Consider the following 19,055-nt stretch of genomic DNA (forward strand, 5'->3'; position numbering starts at 1 on the left):
TTTTCTCATGATAACCTCTGGAGAGATTACGACTTGTACAAGACAATTGCACAAGGTTGTAAGGATACTTGATTCATAAATAAGGAATATCAGGATCAAGGATACTTACGGAAATGAGAATATCAAAAGGACTTTCTGATTCTGAAGATCTTTTCCTCTTGGATGCTCTTGATTTGGCATGGGTGGTCGCGGTTCTTGGTTCGGGAGTGGTAGTTGCCTTTAGAGCTTCTTTCTTGACGACTTGAGGAGTTATGAGACTATCGATATCCTCCAATGAGAACCTACTATCAGACTTGTTGGACTTCTGAGCGCCTATAAAGCACAAGGAACATATAAGTTTTCTATTAATTCACTTTATTATACAACTAAAATCTTACTTGACAGTTGACATATTGCCGGTGGATTCCGAAGAGACTTCACAAAAAGCTTCTATGTATTTGGCCTGGAAGGTGCGAACTTCAGAAATTTCTTTGCTTTTTCTCTTGTTCCAGGTAGGTTGGCCAACGAAGCAAAGTTATCCTCTGCAAGAAGAAAGAACATAATTAAATGATTAAAAGAATGATCGATTATCCTAAACAGCTTTTTCAAGAATCCAACATCCTACCCTTTTTAACCCATTTCAACGGTAAATCAACCTCAACAGGAATGGAGCTTCAATTAACAAAAAAGAATTGATTCCTCCAAAAGGAACCATTTTGGGTAACTTTGGAAATCGGAGATGGTTGTTGGGGTTTAGATTTTAGAATGAATCAGTTTAACCCGTGAGTGGTTAAGGTGTAAATGTGTGATAGCTCCTGGGCACTGAACTCAATGTTCTCCTCCTCTATTATCCTCTCAATGGTGCGCAAGGTGTAAAGGTTTTTGTGTCGACGATCCGACCAAGATCAAGGGCTCTTCCTTGCAACAAATCCTTGTGTTCTTGTTTGCAACTGTTTCATAATCGTTATTATCAACCTAGCACTAAACCTCACATTACAAATTTGGTTACATTATCCTTGTTTGATTTTTGACCAAAACACTTTCCGGGTCTAATTATCACATGTTTACAAATAGATAAAAAAAAAAAACCTCTAAATTCCTCCAAATATGTCAGACTTGTAGGATCTCTTTGCCAATACCATCTTCCACATATTACCCCACCAATCATGTATAGAAGACTTTTCAATTGAAAACAGATTCGGAAACCGGTTACACAACGGGTAGTCATCCACCCAAATATCCAGCCAAAACTAAGTGCTTTCCCCATTTTTAATATATGTTCTGAAAAGCTTGTTCAACACAACGCCATCCGAGTTTAAATCCGTAGAGATTTTACCAATTTTTTTCCATGGGCCAGCACATGACAATTTAGTTGGGATATAAGACAAAGGTCTAGCAGAATGATGAAAAGACCATATTACGTTCCACCATAGTTTTCCTTTCTCATTCTTAAACTGCCACCACCACTTAGTTAACAATGAAACATTTATATCCCTCAAAAAACCCACCCTGAGTCCACCATATTCCACCGGAGCCGACACATTCTCCCAAGCTACCCAAATTTAGTTTTTCTTTCCCCTCCGAACCTCCCCAAAAACATATCCTTCGTAGGCTATCTAACTTTTCAATTACCCCGGCCGGAGCCTTAAAAAGTGAGAAATAATACATGGGTAGAGAATTAAGGACTGATTTCAGAATCGTTATACGTCCTTTTTCTAAAGAATACCACCACCTGATCCCTCGAGTTAATTAGGTTCATGTTTTCTCCAATTTGTAAACCCAGGTGTTGAAAAAGAACCAACCCCACCTTGCATCTCAACAAGGCAGCCTTTCCCTCGTTTTCTGTGTCACTCACCTTGGCGCCAAAAACATCCACATTTTGACAAATTAATTTTTAAACCCGACACCAAATAAAAACATCTCAGGATCCTTTGAAGGCTCAACGCACTCTGACGGCTCCACTCACCAATAAAAACCATGTCATCCGCGTATAACAGATGTGACAACACCGGCCCCGCTGACTCACACCTTAAACCCCAGAAAAACCCTTTTTCTACCGCTGCTTTTACCATCCCTGTTAATCCTTCCATAGCAATAGTGAACAAAAATGGAGATATCGAATCTTCTTGTCTGAGGCCTCGAAAACACTGAAATTCCCGGGTAGGTGACCCGTTCACCAATACTGAAGCCCGGAAAACCCTTAGAATAGCCGAGATCCATCTTCGCCATCTCAAAGGAAACGCCATTTGTTCTAAAATCGAGTCTAAATAATTCCAATTTAGCGAGTCTTATGCCTTTTCCAAATCCACCTTAAAAAACATTCCCCTCTTTTTGTTCCTGTTTAGCCAAGAAAATACCTCGTTCATAATCAAAGGACCATCCAACATACTACGGTTGACAAGAAAAGCCGACTGCTCTTCAGAGATTAGCCCCCTAAGACCATCTTCAACCTCCTGACCAACACTTTAAATATAGCCTTATTAATACTTCCAATCAAACTAATCGGGCGGAAATCCCCTAAAGCCACCGGATATTTTACTTCAGGAATTAATGCATTTAAAATTAATAAAAATTAATTTGTTAAAATGTAGAGTTTTTGACACCAATGTGAATAAAGACATCGAATAATATTAATAACTTGATTATTAATAAAGTAAAACTTATTTTCTTATTTAAATAATATAATATTAACAATTTGGTTATTAATAATGTAAAACTATGAAAAATAAAACTTTCTAATTTGAATAATATAATATTAACAACTTGGTTATTAATAAAGTAAAACTCTGAGAAATTAAACTCTCTAATAAAATGAAACAAGAATTTAACTCGATTGTAATATAATATTAATAACTTAATTGTAATAATAATATTAATAACTTGATTATCAATAAAGTAAAACTATGAGATATAAATTCCTAATAAAATGAGATAGGAATTGAACTAAATATTGAAAGTCAAAGTTTCTTATATATAATATAACAATTACAAAGATTGTTTGCATTTCCAGTTTGTACCCTCTGCTGCCTTTGTTGTAAGTAAGAAATCCATATTAATCGGTTTTAATATTATTTTTTGGGTATTAGTGGGTTATTAGTGGATTACACCTTATACTTAGGGTTTTTTCATGTACTTACACGTTGTGTTTCTAGGGTTGTAGGTTAGCTTGGTGTCTCCCTTCTGTCTCTGCACGATGTCTTTATATTTTATATCTCTTCATATTTCCAATACATATTTCACATTGGATAATCATATTCCTTGCATAGGTATGCTTAGTTTTTTAGTTTTTTTATGTTCTTTATTTCTTTGTTAGGGATTTAATAATCGGTTATCAACAGATTTTTTGTTTTGATTTTGAATAATCAATGAACATTGTAAATTGATAAGTCTAGAGTTTATATAATCCAGTTAACCTATGCTCTTGATTTGTCCCTTTTAATTGCAATATGCAACCCTGTTTAGGCCTCAATTATGACTTTTACACAGTCAATGATACATTATTAAGTTCAAAACTCTTAGGGTTCGACTTAAATTTTGAGAAAGAACCGTATTATAAACTCACTATCACTCAAATATTATGAGCCCAGAAAAATAGATAAACCAAGTGTGCATGTTTTCATCCATTTTTCCCTGTTGTTTTTATTAATTTTTTTACTCTACAGGTGACATAAGATGGCATCTAGAAGTCTTTCCCTCATTAGGAACGAGGAAGGTGCAGAACCTGTAGACATTCGTCTTATAAGAAAATGGCAATCATACACTTTTAAGGATGAGTTTTGCTACTTATTTATGGATAAAGAGGTACGACAAGTAAACATTTTCCTCGTAAAAAAATACTAACACCATATAGATTCTATAGTGTATTGATCACAATTATCACAAAAGATATATTGGTGTTGTTATTGTTCTATGTTGTGTATATAAAGTTAAAAGGACAACATTTGGTTTATTTTATATTTCTAAAGAGGAGTTTTCAGACTGTTTATAATAAATTTCGTAACAGATACAAAATATTACAACCGCTTTGTATATCCCTGTTAATAGTTTGAGAACTTCTCTTAAAATAGGTGAAACCCGAATGGAACCGGTTAGAATTTTTTTGAACATGTACGACCATTTTTTTGTTTTTCGTTTTCCTTTTGAACCGGTTCCGACCGATTGGGTAAGGGACAACTTAAACACTGACACACCCTTAATCTTTATAGTTTCACTAATCATACTTCAATTTCTAATAAAATCTATAAATAAACATAATATACAGGGGTGTTTATAATAAATTTCGTAACAGATACAAAATATTACAACCGCTTTGTATATCCCTGTTAATAGTTTGAGAACTTCTCTTAAAATAGGTGAAACCCGAATGGAACCGGTTAGAATTTTTTTGAACATGTACGACCATTTTTTTGTTTTTCGTTTTCCTTTTGATCCGGTTCCGACCGATTGGGTAAGGGACAACTTAAACACTGACACACCCTTAATCTTTATAGTTTCACTAATCATACTTCAATTTCTAATAAAATCTATAAATAAACATAATATACAGGGGTACGCGATTGAGACGTGTGGAAACAACCGAGATAATTTCACTTTGAATACAATATGAAAATGCAAGGTTTCTACAGGGTGTCTAACTACGTGTCGCAAAAGCTGAGACGCACAAACAACGTTGTTCCTCAACAGGTGACTATAAAACTTGTCCGAGGAACCTCTTTCACTCCAATTGACCCATCGGACTTCCCATTACACTACTTCAACTTCGCACCGTACCACGTTCTCCGAAGCCGTCTAGATTCCCACTTTCTGTTAACAGGTATAAAAAAATTTAGCTTATTTATATTACCAAACACATTATATGTGCAAAAAAAATTAGCTTATTTATATTACCAGACACATTATATGTGCACTAACGAACATGTACATTACATATTTCATAGGGCGTTTTGACTCGATAACCGCCAACAGACCAACATCATCAGGAGGCAGATTGTTGAAATTTTTATTGGAAGATGCAGAGTAGACACTAGCACATACACCACAAGAGATACATTATTGATTGTACACAACTACAACGGTTAAACTAACCATCTTAACATATAATAATACAGTTTGAATGAAAAATTCATTGAAGTGGATCTCTAGGAAGAAATACTTGATATGGTTGGCATGGAAAGGCTCGCCAATGCCTACTTTTCCATGCATAGTATCTGTTACTTCAATGAGGGTAAAAAATATGACAATTTACAGCTTGACTAAACTGCTCCTACGCACGTCTACATCAACACATGTGACCCTGAAACCAATGACTTTATTGAACGGTAAGAATCAATCATACCCACATACACACTACTTTAAAAACCTACATAGCACACATAGTATAATTACAAACTATATTTTACACAGGTTTACAATGAGGTGCGCCAGCATACCAAACAACCAAAGAGGTCGTTTCACAATCTCACAGTTACTGCAGATGAATCCGACACAAAATATTGTAAGCTTTTGAATTTAGTGTTTTACAATATATTCAATTTGCGATGTTGACACTAAATCGTTAACACCAATAGGAACGAAGATTTTCTTGCATCGCCACCATCACAGATCTCATCTATGGATGAACATGGTTTTATCGAGGGTGCATCCAGTGTAATCGAAAACTACATCCGTGAGGCCTCGGATGGATGTGTGGTAACCATCTAAATGAATAACAACAAAAATTCATGTAAGACTATCAACTGTAACAACTTTTTTAAACACATGTATAAACATTCCATTGAAATACTAACAAAATAATCTAAATATAGGTACTGTGTCACTGTAACTATCGAAGACGATACAGGGACTACAACAGCTAACTGTTTGACGAGACAGTTTACTCATTGGCACAAATCGATGCAATGTCCATGGTGGTCGTGAAAGCCTTTGAAGATACCAATACACTACCAGATCCACTGCATATAATAATTGGCCAGAGAAAGAAGTTCCAACTCCAATTCAACAATCGCACCCAGAAAGTACCAACAAGATTTACATGTAGCAAAGTCCTAGAAGAAACTAACATACCGTATAAAATTCCACAAGAAATTCCACCAAGTCCCGAGCAACAACTAATTTCACAAGGTATCCATACTAAATATAGTGTACATGCTTTTAAGTTTTTAGGTAATGATATTCATCACAATTTAAAAGTTTAACAACCCACATGTTACTTTCAACAATGGAGTTCTAAAGCTATTAAACAATACCAAAATAAAAAAAACATTTAAAACAAATTTTGCGCATTCTGTTAATTGAACCACGGTCACTAGATGCACTTTGTTCATACATTGCAAGCTCATTTAAAATACACAACTAAAATATCCGATGATAATACCCAAAACATTTGGGACAGTTAATACCCGTCCCGTTAAGGTATGTGATGGGTCTAGGATTACTCTTGAAAGTTTTTATGGGTTTGGGATAGATATGGGATTTGTAATATGCCCGATTACCCGACCCATATACCTGATAATATAGACCCTCTTACTGGATTATATACCCAAATAACCAAACATAATTTTCTTTACTTATATAAGTACACCTTAAATTTTATTATGTTATGAAGATTTTGTTTATATATTTATTATCTTTTTAAAGCATGAATATAATTCTTCAATCATTCAATTTACTAACTACCAACACTGGTTATGGATAATGTATACTCATTTTTTAAGGAGTATGAACATTTTTCCTTTTATCTTATGTAATGTATATATTGTGTAACAAATATGGTTTCAAGAAGAATATGACAATGTGCTTTAATAGTTAGTACTCTATGCAATAATGTACTTGATACTTTACGAGTTTTGAGTTAAGCATACTCAACGGGTATTATTAATACACTAGCGGGATACCCGAAACCCGCTGATATACATGATACCGATAGGTAAATACCCGACAGATTTGGGACGGGTCTAGGATGGGCTTTAATAATCGGATATAGGTTTGGGAACACATAGACCTGTCCCAAACCCGACCCATTGTTATCCCTGCTTTTGTTTTAGAGACAAAGACTTAAAAGCGTTCATTATGCTTAAAAAATAACCAAAACTTATATTAATATTTTTTTATCACATGATATTTAACTGATAAATGAAATACATCTCTAAAAGTGTCCTCAATGTTTTAGTTTAATATGGGTTTAATTCATCTCACTAGCAAAATGTTATTATTACTTCCAGCTGGATTAACTTAACTTTTGTTATATCATTTGCAGAAAACACCAGCAATGACACCCATTACTAGGGGTGTTCAAAACTATCCGAATTTTCGGAAATTCGAAAACTCGGATTCGGATAGCAGTTTTCAAATTTTTCGGCGAATTATCCGAATTACCCGGTATTTTAATTTTAATATTTTTTTATTTGGTTTTATATGTTTGGTTGTTGTATGTTTTGTTTGTTGGATTTAAAATCTTGTTATTCGGTTGTCGTATGTTTGATTTGTTGAATTTGAAAACTTGAATTCTTAAAATGATGTATGGTTTTTATTATTAAAACAAGTTTTTTTTTTATTTTACTTCTTTTTCGGATATTCGGATATCCGAAGTTTCGGATTCGGATAGTGAGTTTCACTATCTGAAAGTTTCGGATATCCGGTTTCAGATATTTGAAATTTCGGATATCCGGTTTTGAACAGCCCTACCCATTACAGCTGAAAAAACACACACATCAGCTCCAACAGATCCAAAAAAGAGTGAGACATGTATAAAAAATATTAATTGGTCAATACAATAAGTCAACACACATATCTTCATTACACCATAACCAAAATGACGTTAAATGCAACAATGGTAAAAGACGCAATCCCGCCACCCAATACACCTGCACCTTCAACACTGCTGAAACAACATTCAATCATTGACACCCCAGGTAAATACTTTTAATGTAAAGTATCATACTGTAATATTATGCAAACTATAATTACCATCTCTGCAACACACTTTAGATGTTGCTGCCAAAGTCCCATCGAAACAACTACAATTTGCCATACCAGACAAAGAAGTATGTCATGCAAGCTCCTACTTTGGAAATGCAAACACATAAATAATGGTTGTAATATTAACTATCCAAAAAAAAATTAAAAAACTTTAATAATAGTATGTTAAACATTAGTCCTACTACATGCATACAAACATACTTATGTTAACCTACACCAAATCGCAGGTAAAATATATACAATTTCAGGAAAAATGGGCAAGTGCGAGAGAGTATGCCGTTAACCTTCATAAAACAAAAACACCCAACCCCGGGGCGGGTGAAGAAACTAGTTTTGAAACTAATCGGAAAGTAAATATAATATAATATATTTTTGAACCCAATTGAAGTAAATATAATATTGATAAGTTGAAAGCGTGTCGGCAACAATAAATATTAAATTTTAGACAATGATATCAATGGTGAGCCAACCAGGGGCACCGAACATAACAGAATCCCCAATATGTGATTATTCATATTTTCATCAAAATAAAAACAATATTGATCATTTCAAACTTATACATCGACAACATTTAGACAAAAGCAGACCCTCCCCCACGCACTAATTATTTTGTTGTACCTTACAAATATGTACTTATTTTTCTATCACACCAACAAAAAAAACAAACACTCAAACCCATGACATCTACACATGCAACTCAACTGCGACGTATATAATTGGCTTTTGTGATTCTGACTTGTCTCCCACCTACAAAATGACAGGACCCTTTTTAGTAATCTATTAGGTAACAAACTAAATGCTAAATGAGCCGAGTCGACATATATGTTACAACTTGTTAGCGGGTTTAAAAGTCTGTTTAAAATGAAAGCCTAAGTTCAATGGGCCAGAATATCTAGACATTTCAACTTGTTAAGATGAATACGATTATTTGATAAATATCATTTAATCTACATTTCAGCTCTTGTTTATCTTAACGAGCCGAACATTTCAGCTCGCAAACATATGAGCAAAACGAGCTGATTCACCTATAGCGGTTCATGTGCATGGGTGTGGCTCTTGATGGTACCTGTATCCGTGGAATCCTCCACCACTACTTGAGCTGATATCCCAGTAGGCACCGGATAACTATTTAAGTTTCCTTCATCCCCATAGGCATCATACCCTACCCGAGACTGATCATCGGTAGTTTCATAAACTGCGGTGCCTGGTGGTGGTGGTGCACCATATCCCCCCTCAATCCCAATGCCACCCCTCAGGTCTTCCCCCCTATTTAGCACTTGATCATATGTATCATAGTTGACATAAGACGGGTCAACCTGCTGACTGTCGTAACCCGCGGGAGGCGGCAGTGGTGCTCCATATCTCCCCATCTCTTCCACCCCAGTGGGATTTCCAAAACTACGACCCATCAACGGCTCCCTATTTTCGCCATAGCGGTCAGTAAGACTTTCATAACCTGTCGACGGTGTTGCATCACGTCTCTCTTCGTTCTTCAACCCATCAGGATTTCCAACACTACCCTTCAACTGCTCCCTATTCACATCTCCCCCATAGGTATGATGGTCACCATGAGGCATATCGGTATGCCGAGTTTCAAAGGCGGTGGACAGTGGTGGTGGTGGTGCATCATCTTTCTCCTCCTCCTGCTGCACGTGAGTGTGTTTCCCAATACTACCCTTCAACTGCTGCTCCTTATTTTCATCCCGGTCGGTGTGGCGAGTTTCGTAATTCGTTGACAGTGGCGGTGGCGAATCGCGTTTCTCCTGCTGCCACTGCGCAAACGACCTCACCGGTGGGTCTAGTATATCGGAATGAGTGGCGTAAAGATCCTCGGCTAGCACCGGTGTGCCCATTACAGTGGGTTCCACCAGACCACTCCTCACCACCGATGAGTTATTCACTGCCAAAGTTCATGCGTATTATGTTTTGATTGATTAATTAATATTATTAAACACAACTGAAAAAAGTTATATTTTACCAGTTTCTGCTTCATCTTTGAGCGCTGATCCACCATGATGGCGGTGCTTGATTGTAGACTTCAACTTGTCGACCTTCTCTTTCACCTTCTTCATAGTCGATTTCATCTCTCCGCTATGCTTCTCTTCGCCATGAACGTCTGCAACATTCGATATTTAATTAGAAAAGAAAATTATATGGAATAACAAAGATGGCTCGTGAGAGAGTGAAAACAAGTTAGGGCTTCAGTCTTCAAGTATAAAATACATGACATTAATATAGATATCTTAGAATGAAAATGGGTAAAGTAGTATATTAGTATAATGTTAGGCTTGGTTGTTATTAATTTATAAGCTATAAGATCAGATCTTGTAATAAACAATTTTTTTTTAAAAAATGTCAAATGCCATAAAATCTTGTTTAAATTTAGGCTTCATATATTTATTGATCCGGCCCTGAATGATGTATGTGTGTGTATGAACTATGAAAGTGTAATAGATATGGTGTTACCGGTGGAATGTTGAGGATCCTCATGGTCACGTTCGTGGGTGCGGTGCAATTGTGCTTCCATAACTACCAGAATATTGTTTTGTTTTGATTTTATGAGTTTGTGTGATGAGATGAGTGAGGAGAGTGTAAAAGGTGGTGCGTTTTAAGGAGAAAATAACAAAATGGATAAGGATACGATGTTGCCAGGTAGGATAAAGGCTAGAGAGGTGGGCATCTGACACGTATCATACAGTTAACAGGTGGCATGAGTCACCATTTTACTAGCTTCATCATCACCATATGAGATTGTCTTTACTTGAATGTAAAATTTGGACGGCTACTAGTACGTACCAAGGTATTAGATAAGATTTAAACATTTTCGCCAATGTTAATAATTTTCTTGACTACTAGAACTACAAGTATACCCAAAAAAGGGGTTTATATTACTAATTCCTTGACTGCTAAAACTATAGAAAATTAAAATAAATATAAGTGTATTTTGAAATTTAGACGGGTGTTGCGTCAGATATGAGACAATATTTTATAATCCAATACAAGATTGGGATTACTAGTACATGCCACAAACCAGTCCATGGTCATCCCTAGTATTACAATACCTAATCAACTTTGCAAGGCGCTTCGTTTGCGGATGATCAATGATGTCATCTCCTATCGACATTGACTTACGCGGCTACATCCACGAAATGTTTTTCATATCTTAAGGATGGAAGCTGAATATGATTATTTCTAAATTATGTTTATATTATAGATAATAGTTACACAAAATATTATGTTTACGACATGTCTTTGCGCAAATGCATAATCAAAAAGAGTAAAGATTCAAAACAATATATTAATATAAAATCAAATACCGAATATATAATTTCTCAACTTTGCTTTTATTCAAAAACTAGGATTTGAGCCCGCATTTCATGATGTTAATGTCGCATTTATAAGTTTTTCAACCCGCACCCCGTATTTATCTAATTTTTTTGTTTATAAGCATGTGTTCATGTAATTGAGATGACATAAACGTAGTCCTATTAAAGTTTTTTGGGAATTGGGTATAGTGAGATTACAATCATTATTTATGTACAACATGTGTTTTGCATTTACAAGCAAAAAGGTTGCATCACGTGTGTAGGGCACTTTTACAATTTGAAATGGTTGTATAGCATCCTGCCTACCTGACATCCGCTAGAAAAACATTATGGGGTGGATCTTCTAAGGTGAGGGTATGGGAGGGCGCTTGCCGCTTATCCTCCTTGGGTGTATTTATGTCTTTGCTTGGGATGTCGAATTGTAGTTGCTGTTTGGTGGGATTGAGGTAGCAACATTTGAAGTATTAGTGCAGAGATATTAAACATTATAAAAACATTGTGAAACACGGAATGTTTTAAAAGTTAGTGTGGACATGTTGGAGTCTCCTTAGCCTTATGTGTTGTTGTAAGTTTATTTTTTTTTTTTTTTTTTTTTTTTTTTTATGAACGTTTGTAATGAGCATCCATGATGTCAAATCTATACAATCTGTCACATTAACATCACATTAGATACCAATTTTTTTCTCAAAAGCTCACTTTTTTCTTATGTGTGTTTGTGTGCGAGAGAGAGAGAGAGAAAAAGAGAGAGGGATGGGGGGTATCTTTAAAATAAAACTTTTCTGTCATTTTTGTTTATGTTGTTGGTGAAATGTCTAAAAATTAATTTAGCAGGAAAACTTATACATTCATCCCGGGCGTAAAATCATGATGAACTCGCAAACAGTTTGAGACCGTTTCCTTAATTGCGAAAGCTAAGGACGAAAGCTAGAATTTAAAAAACCATATGAGCGATCCAAGAATTTACATATATAAAAATTATATAAGATAATTAATAAAAACAAATTTTGCTATAAAGTTGATAATTATTTCTTGAAATGTAGTGAGAATTGCTAATTACTAAGTGAGAATTGCTAATTATATATTAACATTTCAAGGTTGTATAAAAAAAGTTTGATTTTAAAATTCTTATATAATAATACGAAGTGGTATCATGTCCAATCTTTCAAAATGAAAGTTGTGAGGTTATATTATTGCAAAGGCAATGTTAGAATAGAAATAAATTTGCTTGTTAAAATATATATATAAAAAAAATTATATGATAATCAATTACCAATTTATGTCACATATGTTGTACTTTAAATGAGCTTAAAACATGGCCACGTTGGGGATTGGTTAGCTGTTGGATACGTTTAAGTGGGTAAAATGAGGAGGCCAACTACTCATTATCATTCATATTATAAATACATGTTATTTATAGTTTGTATGCGATTCACCAGAAATGAAGGGTGGAAATATAAGATTTATGAAAAAGAAAATGTTGACGAGCATAATTAACCTGAAATATTAAAAATACAACGATGACAATTACTTGATTAAAAGTTTTATATTATTCTTTTTCTTAATATATGTTCAGTAATGTCCTTATATGTTCATTTAGCTATAACTATATTACTAGAAAGCTACACTGTTGCGGCTAGGTACCACAAAAGCAACGCCGTGGCGACATCTAAATGCCGCTCGGTGATATAGACGACAACACAAGATACCCTGCATCTACTCGCTCCACTCTAAGAGAGATAAGTAGTTAATTAGTTAACTGATGATACTTTCTTATAGTCAGTCAACTTCCTTAAAGATTTCATCCTTTAAAGACAGATGGTATATTTCATCCTTTGAAGATATGAAAATATGCGGTTCAATTGTAGTCTTAACAAACGTAATTATATATTACAAGTGGTAACAAACCGTCTTCGCCTTGTACTATCATCACAAAATTTACAATTATAAATAAACGGAGATCCATTTAGTTAAATAAAGCCTAGTAAATAATCAAACATAAACGAAGTTCATGCCACCTTCCGATCCTCTATAGATTTCTTGTTACCCTTGTTAAAAGGATACATTCGTTTGCCAGTTTCCAAAACTTTTTATAAAAATTTGATATATGGCTGGCTATAAGAAGATAATAGCATCATATATATATTATATATGACCAAAACAATAAAACAATTGGCAAGATTGGTTGGCAAGTATCGATACAAAGAAGTTTTCTTATTCGAGTCAACAAGAAGCATTGTTGGATGAACGTATTGTGTTATATTATATGAAAAAAATCATTTAAGAGATACAAATCCTAAAAACCAATTAATAAACACGATGAACAGTCTGTTATATGGCAGATGTTACCAGCTCATTCTAAACCGTGCACACTATATATAACCATCACAAACCGCCAACACATCCTAAACCCTTCACAACTTTCATAACCTCAGAAATGGTAGCAGAAGAAACTAGCAAGGTGGAGGCTCAACCGAACTGCCCGGCGGAGGCGGACACCGAACCAGTTCCTGAACAAAAGCCCACAGATGATGTCGTCGTTGAAAGTAAGTTGTGTTATTTACTTATTTGATGCTAGGCCTATCAACCATGCCTTCTTAACTGTTTGATTATATTTCAGACTCAGAAAAACCAGGTTCTAAACACAGAGGTATGGTAGTTTGATTATTTGTATTCATGATTAAAGAATCCAAACATGTTTTGAGTTTAAAATCATTGACTGTTTGCTTGCTCAGACGAGGTTCTTGCTCGAGTAGCAACCGAGAAGAAAGATGCACTCATCAAAGCATGGGAAGAAAGTGAAATATCCAAAATTGATAACAGAGCTCAAAAGAAGCTAGCAGCCATTAGAGCATGGGAAAACAGCAAGAAAGCAGAACTAGAAGCTGAACTGAAGAAGATCAAGGTCACAATCTCACCGTTTTATTATACTCTTTAACAGACTTCAAGCACATAAGTCATTCATTTAGTAACCAATTTTCAAACATATATTAACAGGAGAAACTAGAAAAGAAGAAAGCTAAATACACAGAGAAAATGAAGAACAAAATAGCTCTTGTTCACAAAACTGCAGAAGAAAAGAGAGCAATTACAGAAGCTAAACGCGGAGAAGATGTTTTAAAAGCAGAGGAATTAGCTGCCAAGTGTCGGGCCACCGGATCGAGCCCAAAGAAACTCACTAGATGGTTTTCTTCAAGCTAAATGTTTCATGCATTTCATGTTTACATCATTTTGTGTGCACTTATAAGAAAAGCTTGTAACAGAAAGTAACATTTTATATAATCAAGTTTCGGATTACTGGTCTTAGTTCCTACTTCCTAATTTAGACATAAAATCCCATGGCCTCTAACATTTAACCTGGATTGATATTAAACATAATGAGGGCATTCTAGTAAATAACCTGTCAAGTTGAAGCTTGATTGTTATCGTCTGGGTCACCTTGAAGATACTCTAGAAATTCACCATCATTTGGAAAGTCAAGCAGCAGATCCAATGTTGCTTTATACGAATTTGGAGAATATGAACCACTGTTTGTTGCATCTTCAGTTTCAATTTTGCAAATTTGATCACTCGAGCTCACGTTAAATGGGGGCCCCTCTTGCATTGTCACCACATAATCCGACTCGACTTTTAACGTGGGTTCTGCTTGCATTGTTACCACATAATCTGACTCGACTTTTATCGCACGTGCCAGGTGGCTCGAACCCTTTGTGTTTTGAAATGATTCACCAGCTTCAGAATTCCATGCACAAAGAAAGTAGTCGCAATCGGGTAGTCCAGGAGATGGTGAGCTGTGAATGATTGTGTCCATTGACAGCCTAGCATCGGCCTCCACCTGTTCTGCAGTGTGGGTAGCTGATGTGGAAGCTGAGCTGGCTTGTAGGGTTGTGTTTATGTTGGGGATGCGTTTTCTCAAATGCGAATTCCAGTAGTTTTTTATCTCGTTATCTGTTCTTCCTGGAAGCCGTGATGCTATAGTTGCCCACCTGGATAATTTGGTTTTCGATTTGATCAACGAAAAAAATCCAAAATTCCAAGAAAAACGTTTAAAAAGTTTTAATAAAGAGTCAATGAAGTAGTTTATTACTTGTTACCGTGCAAGGTGTGCAGCTGGAAGATTGTTTGTTCTTCATCATAACTGAATGCACCTCGTTTAATATCGGGTCGAAGATAGTTTGTCCACCTAAGCCGACAACCTTTCCCACATCGTCGAAGACCTATCACATAAAGAAACTAACATTTTACCCTTCATTGTCAACCTGGTTCGGAGAGATTACCCTTTTACCCTTGTCAAACTAGTTTGGACAAAGAAATTACCCTTTTACCCTTTATTGTCAAACTAGTTCCCAATGCTAAAAGCCTAAAACTCACCAAATATGGACGATGACGTTCGAAAGAGCTAAAGAACATGAAGTGCAGACTTAAATGCTAGTTTTACCATTACCAGTAATGTAGGACCATGTAACAAGAAATCGTATGCATGAGTTAAATGTACCAATTAAATATAGAAAACAAGATTATCTTTTTGTTAATATGCTCTAATTATCAGTTTACAGTCAATAAAGGATCAATCTTTATCATATATCATGAATTTTCAGAACACATGATAACTCTGATCAGTGAGGACCAAAGTTTTAACATGAAACAGACTTTTCCACCTAGGGTTTTTGACTAGATAAATCGTCTTTCTGCATCATCATGATATGATATAACACAACAGGACATCTATAATGAGCCGAAACCAACGACTCTATGTGGTCCAAAGGATTCAAGATGGGCTGTCTCAATCGGGACCAATCTGGTATTTAATTGCGATATGGTACAAACAAACTTTACTTTCTAACTCTAATTGTTTTGGGGATTTTCCTCAACTTCTGTTGAGATGCTTAGTGCTTACAGGCATCTCATTAATCGGTCCATGAACATCAATAACGACAGTACTCCAAATCACAACTTCTTTTGGCAAAACAAACATTGGAATGATAAAAGTATACTCAACAATGCTGATTTGTTATCTTTCTTCTTCTATATGCCTAACAAAACGTTTGCGTGCATGCATAGGCGGATCTATAATGGAATCAATGGCATCCTGGGATACCCCTCAACTTTTTTGCCAAAGTGTAAAATTAGTGAAAAAATAACAATTTTTCTTCTGCGTTTTTCTTATTCGATACCTGAGCAAATATTAGGTGCAAATTTTATTTTATTTGGGATACCCTGAATATTTTATCTAGATCCGCCTATGGCCGCAGTACAAGTATACAGAATTTTGACGAACACGAGTTAATGGTATGGGGAGAAAGGATTAACCTGCGAGTTTCGGAAAGGAGTGCCAGGTGCCGTGACCGTTCTTGGTGATGTAATCGAGAAGAAGCTTATCTTCTTCGGCAGTCCAAGCACCTTTTTTGACCTCAGCTTTGTTGCAGCATGGTAATCTCCCCATACTTTTACCCTTTTTTCTTCTTCTTCTCATCCAAGACACACACTTACAACTGTTTGGATTGAATTAAAAATGTGTGTGTTGTAATTGTAATTTAGAGAGAGAAATGGCACAAAAGGATCAAACAACAGATGCGATGCAGTAGTGTAGAGTGACAGTAGGTCAGTAATGAGCCACCATTAATTTGCACGACTTCTTCATCACTGCAACAATTTCCAGCACGATTTATTAGAAACCCCCCTAATAATTGAATGTAATTATATATGGTTTTTAAAAGTAAACACGTCTTCGTCACACATTGAAACGACTACGTAACAATCGGTGCAATTATAGCAAAATTAAACGTATTAATTACGGTAGCCAGGTGTAACATTTGAAAATTGGTGCAAAAATAGGTGAATTAGAGGAAGGTGATGAATGCTGACCTGAAGAATTGAGAGAATGATTGAGGTGGAAAGAGGGAATTAGGGTTTTGTTTGTGAAGAAAGAAATATGTTGGTTCATGTGTGTATTGTATATGTATATGTATATGTATATGTATATGTATATGTATATGTATATGTATATGTATATGTATATGTATATGTATATGTATGTAAGAGAGGTGATGGAGAAAGATGACAAAAAGAGTGTGAGGTTTTAATACTGGTGTAATGTAATGTAATGGGTTTTGATAAACTCACTGCCTGTTTATTTGCATTTCCCGTGCACCTGAATCACGTGTTATGCTTAATTCTTTTTTTCCATCAAATTTATTTATTTTAAAACTATTAAATTTGTATACATGTAACTTGTATAATAAACTAGTAAATGTATCATCGTATTGTGGCGGAATTTTACAAATATAAACTAATACCGTTAGTGATTCTAAAAATACCAACACTAGTATCTATATTATAACTATTATAAGGTCATATGTAGTGGGCGACGGATTGGGGCGAGAAAAGGGCGACATGGGCTACAACACCGTCCCCGTGGGCGATTTTTGAGGTAATTTGGGGCGGGGACAGATTCTTCTTATCGCCTGGAGATGTATGTGTATGTATATGTGCTGTGTGTGTATTGTATGTATGTATATATATTTATATTATTATTATATATGTTTGTGTGTGTTTATATATGTATATGTATATGTATATATGTTGTGTGTGTGATATATATATATATGTATATGTATATATTTTGTGTGTGTGATATATATATATATATAGTATATATATGTGTGTTGTGTGTGTGTATATATATGTATATGCAACCTGAATCCTAGAAACAACCCGAACCAACCGAACAACCCATTCCCTCATTTCAGTCAACACCGTGGTTCGCAAAACCAACCGAACGTGAACTTATAATGAAACCCGATGAACCTAAAACAACCGAGCTATCCGTTTCAATTTCCCGACCCGAACCTAAACATGTACACCAACCGAGCTATATGTTTTTTTATATTTTTAGTTATGTATTTTTTTTAGTTATGTATTTTTTTTGTATTTCTTTTTAATTTTAATGCATTTTTATTTAATTATTTGAAAAAATTGGGTTTTATTTGATTAGTTGAATTACAAAAAGAAAATAATAAAAAAGATACTGTGGGCCCAACTTATAGCTCCTACACCATTACACTTCATAAACAAATTCGCCCCCTTTGTTGACTGGGCGCCACGTGTCACAATTCGCCCTCATTTGTAGTCCCTCCACTACACATAGCCTAAAGAATATCGATTTATATTTTACATCGATCGAAAACAATAAATAAATATATGTAGAGGTAGGGTATTAAACCCACCATTTAACCAAGTATAACACCCAAACTTAGCTTTACCAGAACGCTGGGCGGATCAGGCAGCGGACATAAATCCCATGCGCCATGCGTAGCACAAAGCACCAAAGTTATATCTCAATATAATATACATTCCCTGACACCTAGGGAATAGTGGCGCAAAAGTCTCATAAGCATGGGACAAAAAGATACAATTTACAAGGGATAAACACCCAACCAATGGAGATTGGACAACACACAAAGGACAGTACAAAATAGTACAACACGTCCTTGTCAAATGGCCATGATGCTCACCAACTTCCACGACCACACGAGTGGAGAATATTATTGGTGGAAAGACCTGACAAGGTAGTTGACCACTCTCTCTCTCCTCCGGCTATAAATACCAATGGATCTCCAAATGGTAAAGGATATACACTCTCACACTATCACTATCAATACTTTCTATTTCGTACTATCAAGTACTGATTCTCACGCCAGAGGGTGGTTACGAGAGAATCCCCCCACTCCTCGTAACGAGCTCACGGTGTTTTGTTTTGCAGGAGACACTCGCCTG

The 19,055-nt window shown here is 35.4% G+C and overlaps 3 protein-coding genes across 3 annotated transcripts; 1 reads left to right on the plus strand and 2 right to left on the minus strand.

Annotated features, from left to right (window-relative positions):
• Positions 1–8,981: 8,981 nt before the first annotated feature.
• LOC143574301 (uncharacterized) lies at positions 8,982–10,619 on the minus strand. The gene is made up of 3 exons (XM_077058955.1): positions 10,423–10,619; positions 9,935–10,072; positions 8,982–9,856 (listed from the first exon to the last, which is right to left on the minus strand). The coding sequence occupies exons 1-3, from the start codon at positions 10,481–10,483 to the stop codon at positions 8,982–8,984; spliced, it is 1,074 nt and encodes a 357-aa protein (XP_076915070.1). The 5' UTR covers positions 10,484–10,619.
• A 3,097-nt stretch (positions 10,620–13,716) lies between these two features.
• Positions 13,717–14,612, plus strand: LOC143574298 (remorin-like). Its single transcript, XM_077058951.1, has 4 exons — positions 13,717–13,825; positions 13,900–13,929; positions 14,015–14,184; positions 14,277–14,612. Exons 1-4 carry the CDS (start codon positions 13,717–13,719, stop codon positions 14,478–14,480), a joined length of 513 nt encoding a protein of 170 aa, XP_076915066.1. The 3' UTR covers positions 14,481–14,612.
• Positions 14,613–14,672: 60 nt separating this feature from the next.
• LOC143574299 (transcription factor MYB17-like) lies at positions 14,673–17,223 on the minus strand. The gene is made up of 4 exons (XM_077058952.1): positions 17,145–17,223; positions 16,590–16,922; positions 15,367–15,496; positions 14,673–15,265 (listed from the first exon to the last, which is right to left on the minus strand). The coding sequence occupies exons 2-4, from the start codon at positions 16,750–16,752 to the stop codon at positions 14,683–14,685; spliced, it is 876 nt and encodes a 291-aa protein (XP_076915067.1). The 5' UTR covers positions 16,753–16,922; positions 17,145–17,223; the 3' UTR covers positions 14,673–14,682.
• Positions 17,224–19,055: the final 1,832 nt, after the last annotated feature.

This window comes from Bidens hawaiensis, unplaced genomic scaffold, assembly GCF_021521415.1.
Source record: "Bidens hawaiensis isolate Kalapana, Puna unplaced genomic scaffold, B.hawaiensis_p1.1 tig00026892_1, whole genome shotgun sequence".
In the NCBI taxonomy this organism is placed as follows: Eukaryota; Viridiplantae; Streptophyta; class Magnoliopsida; order Asterales; family Asteraceae; genus Bidens; species Bidens hawaiensis.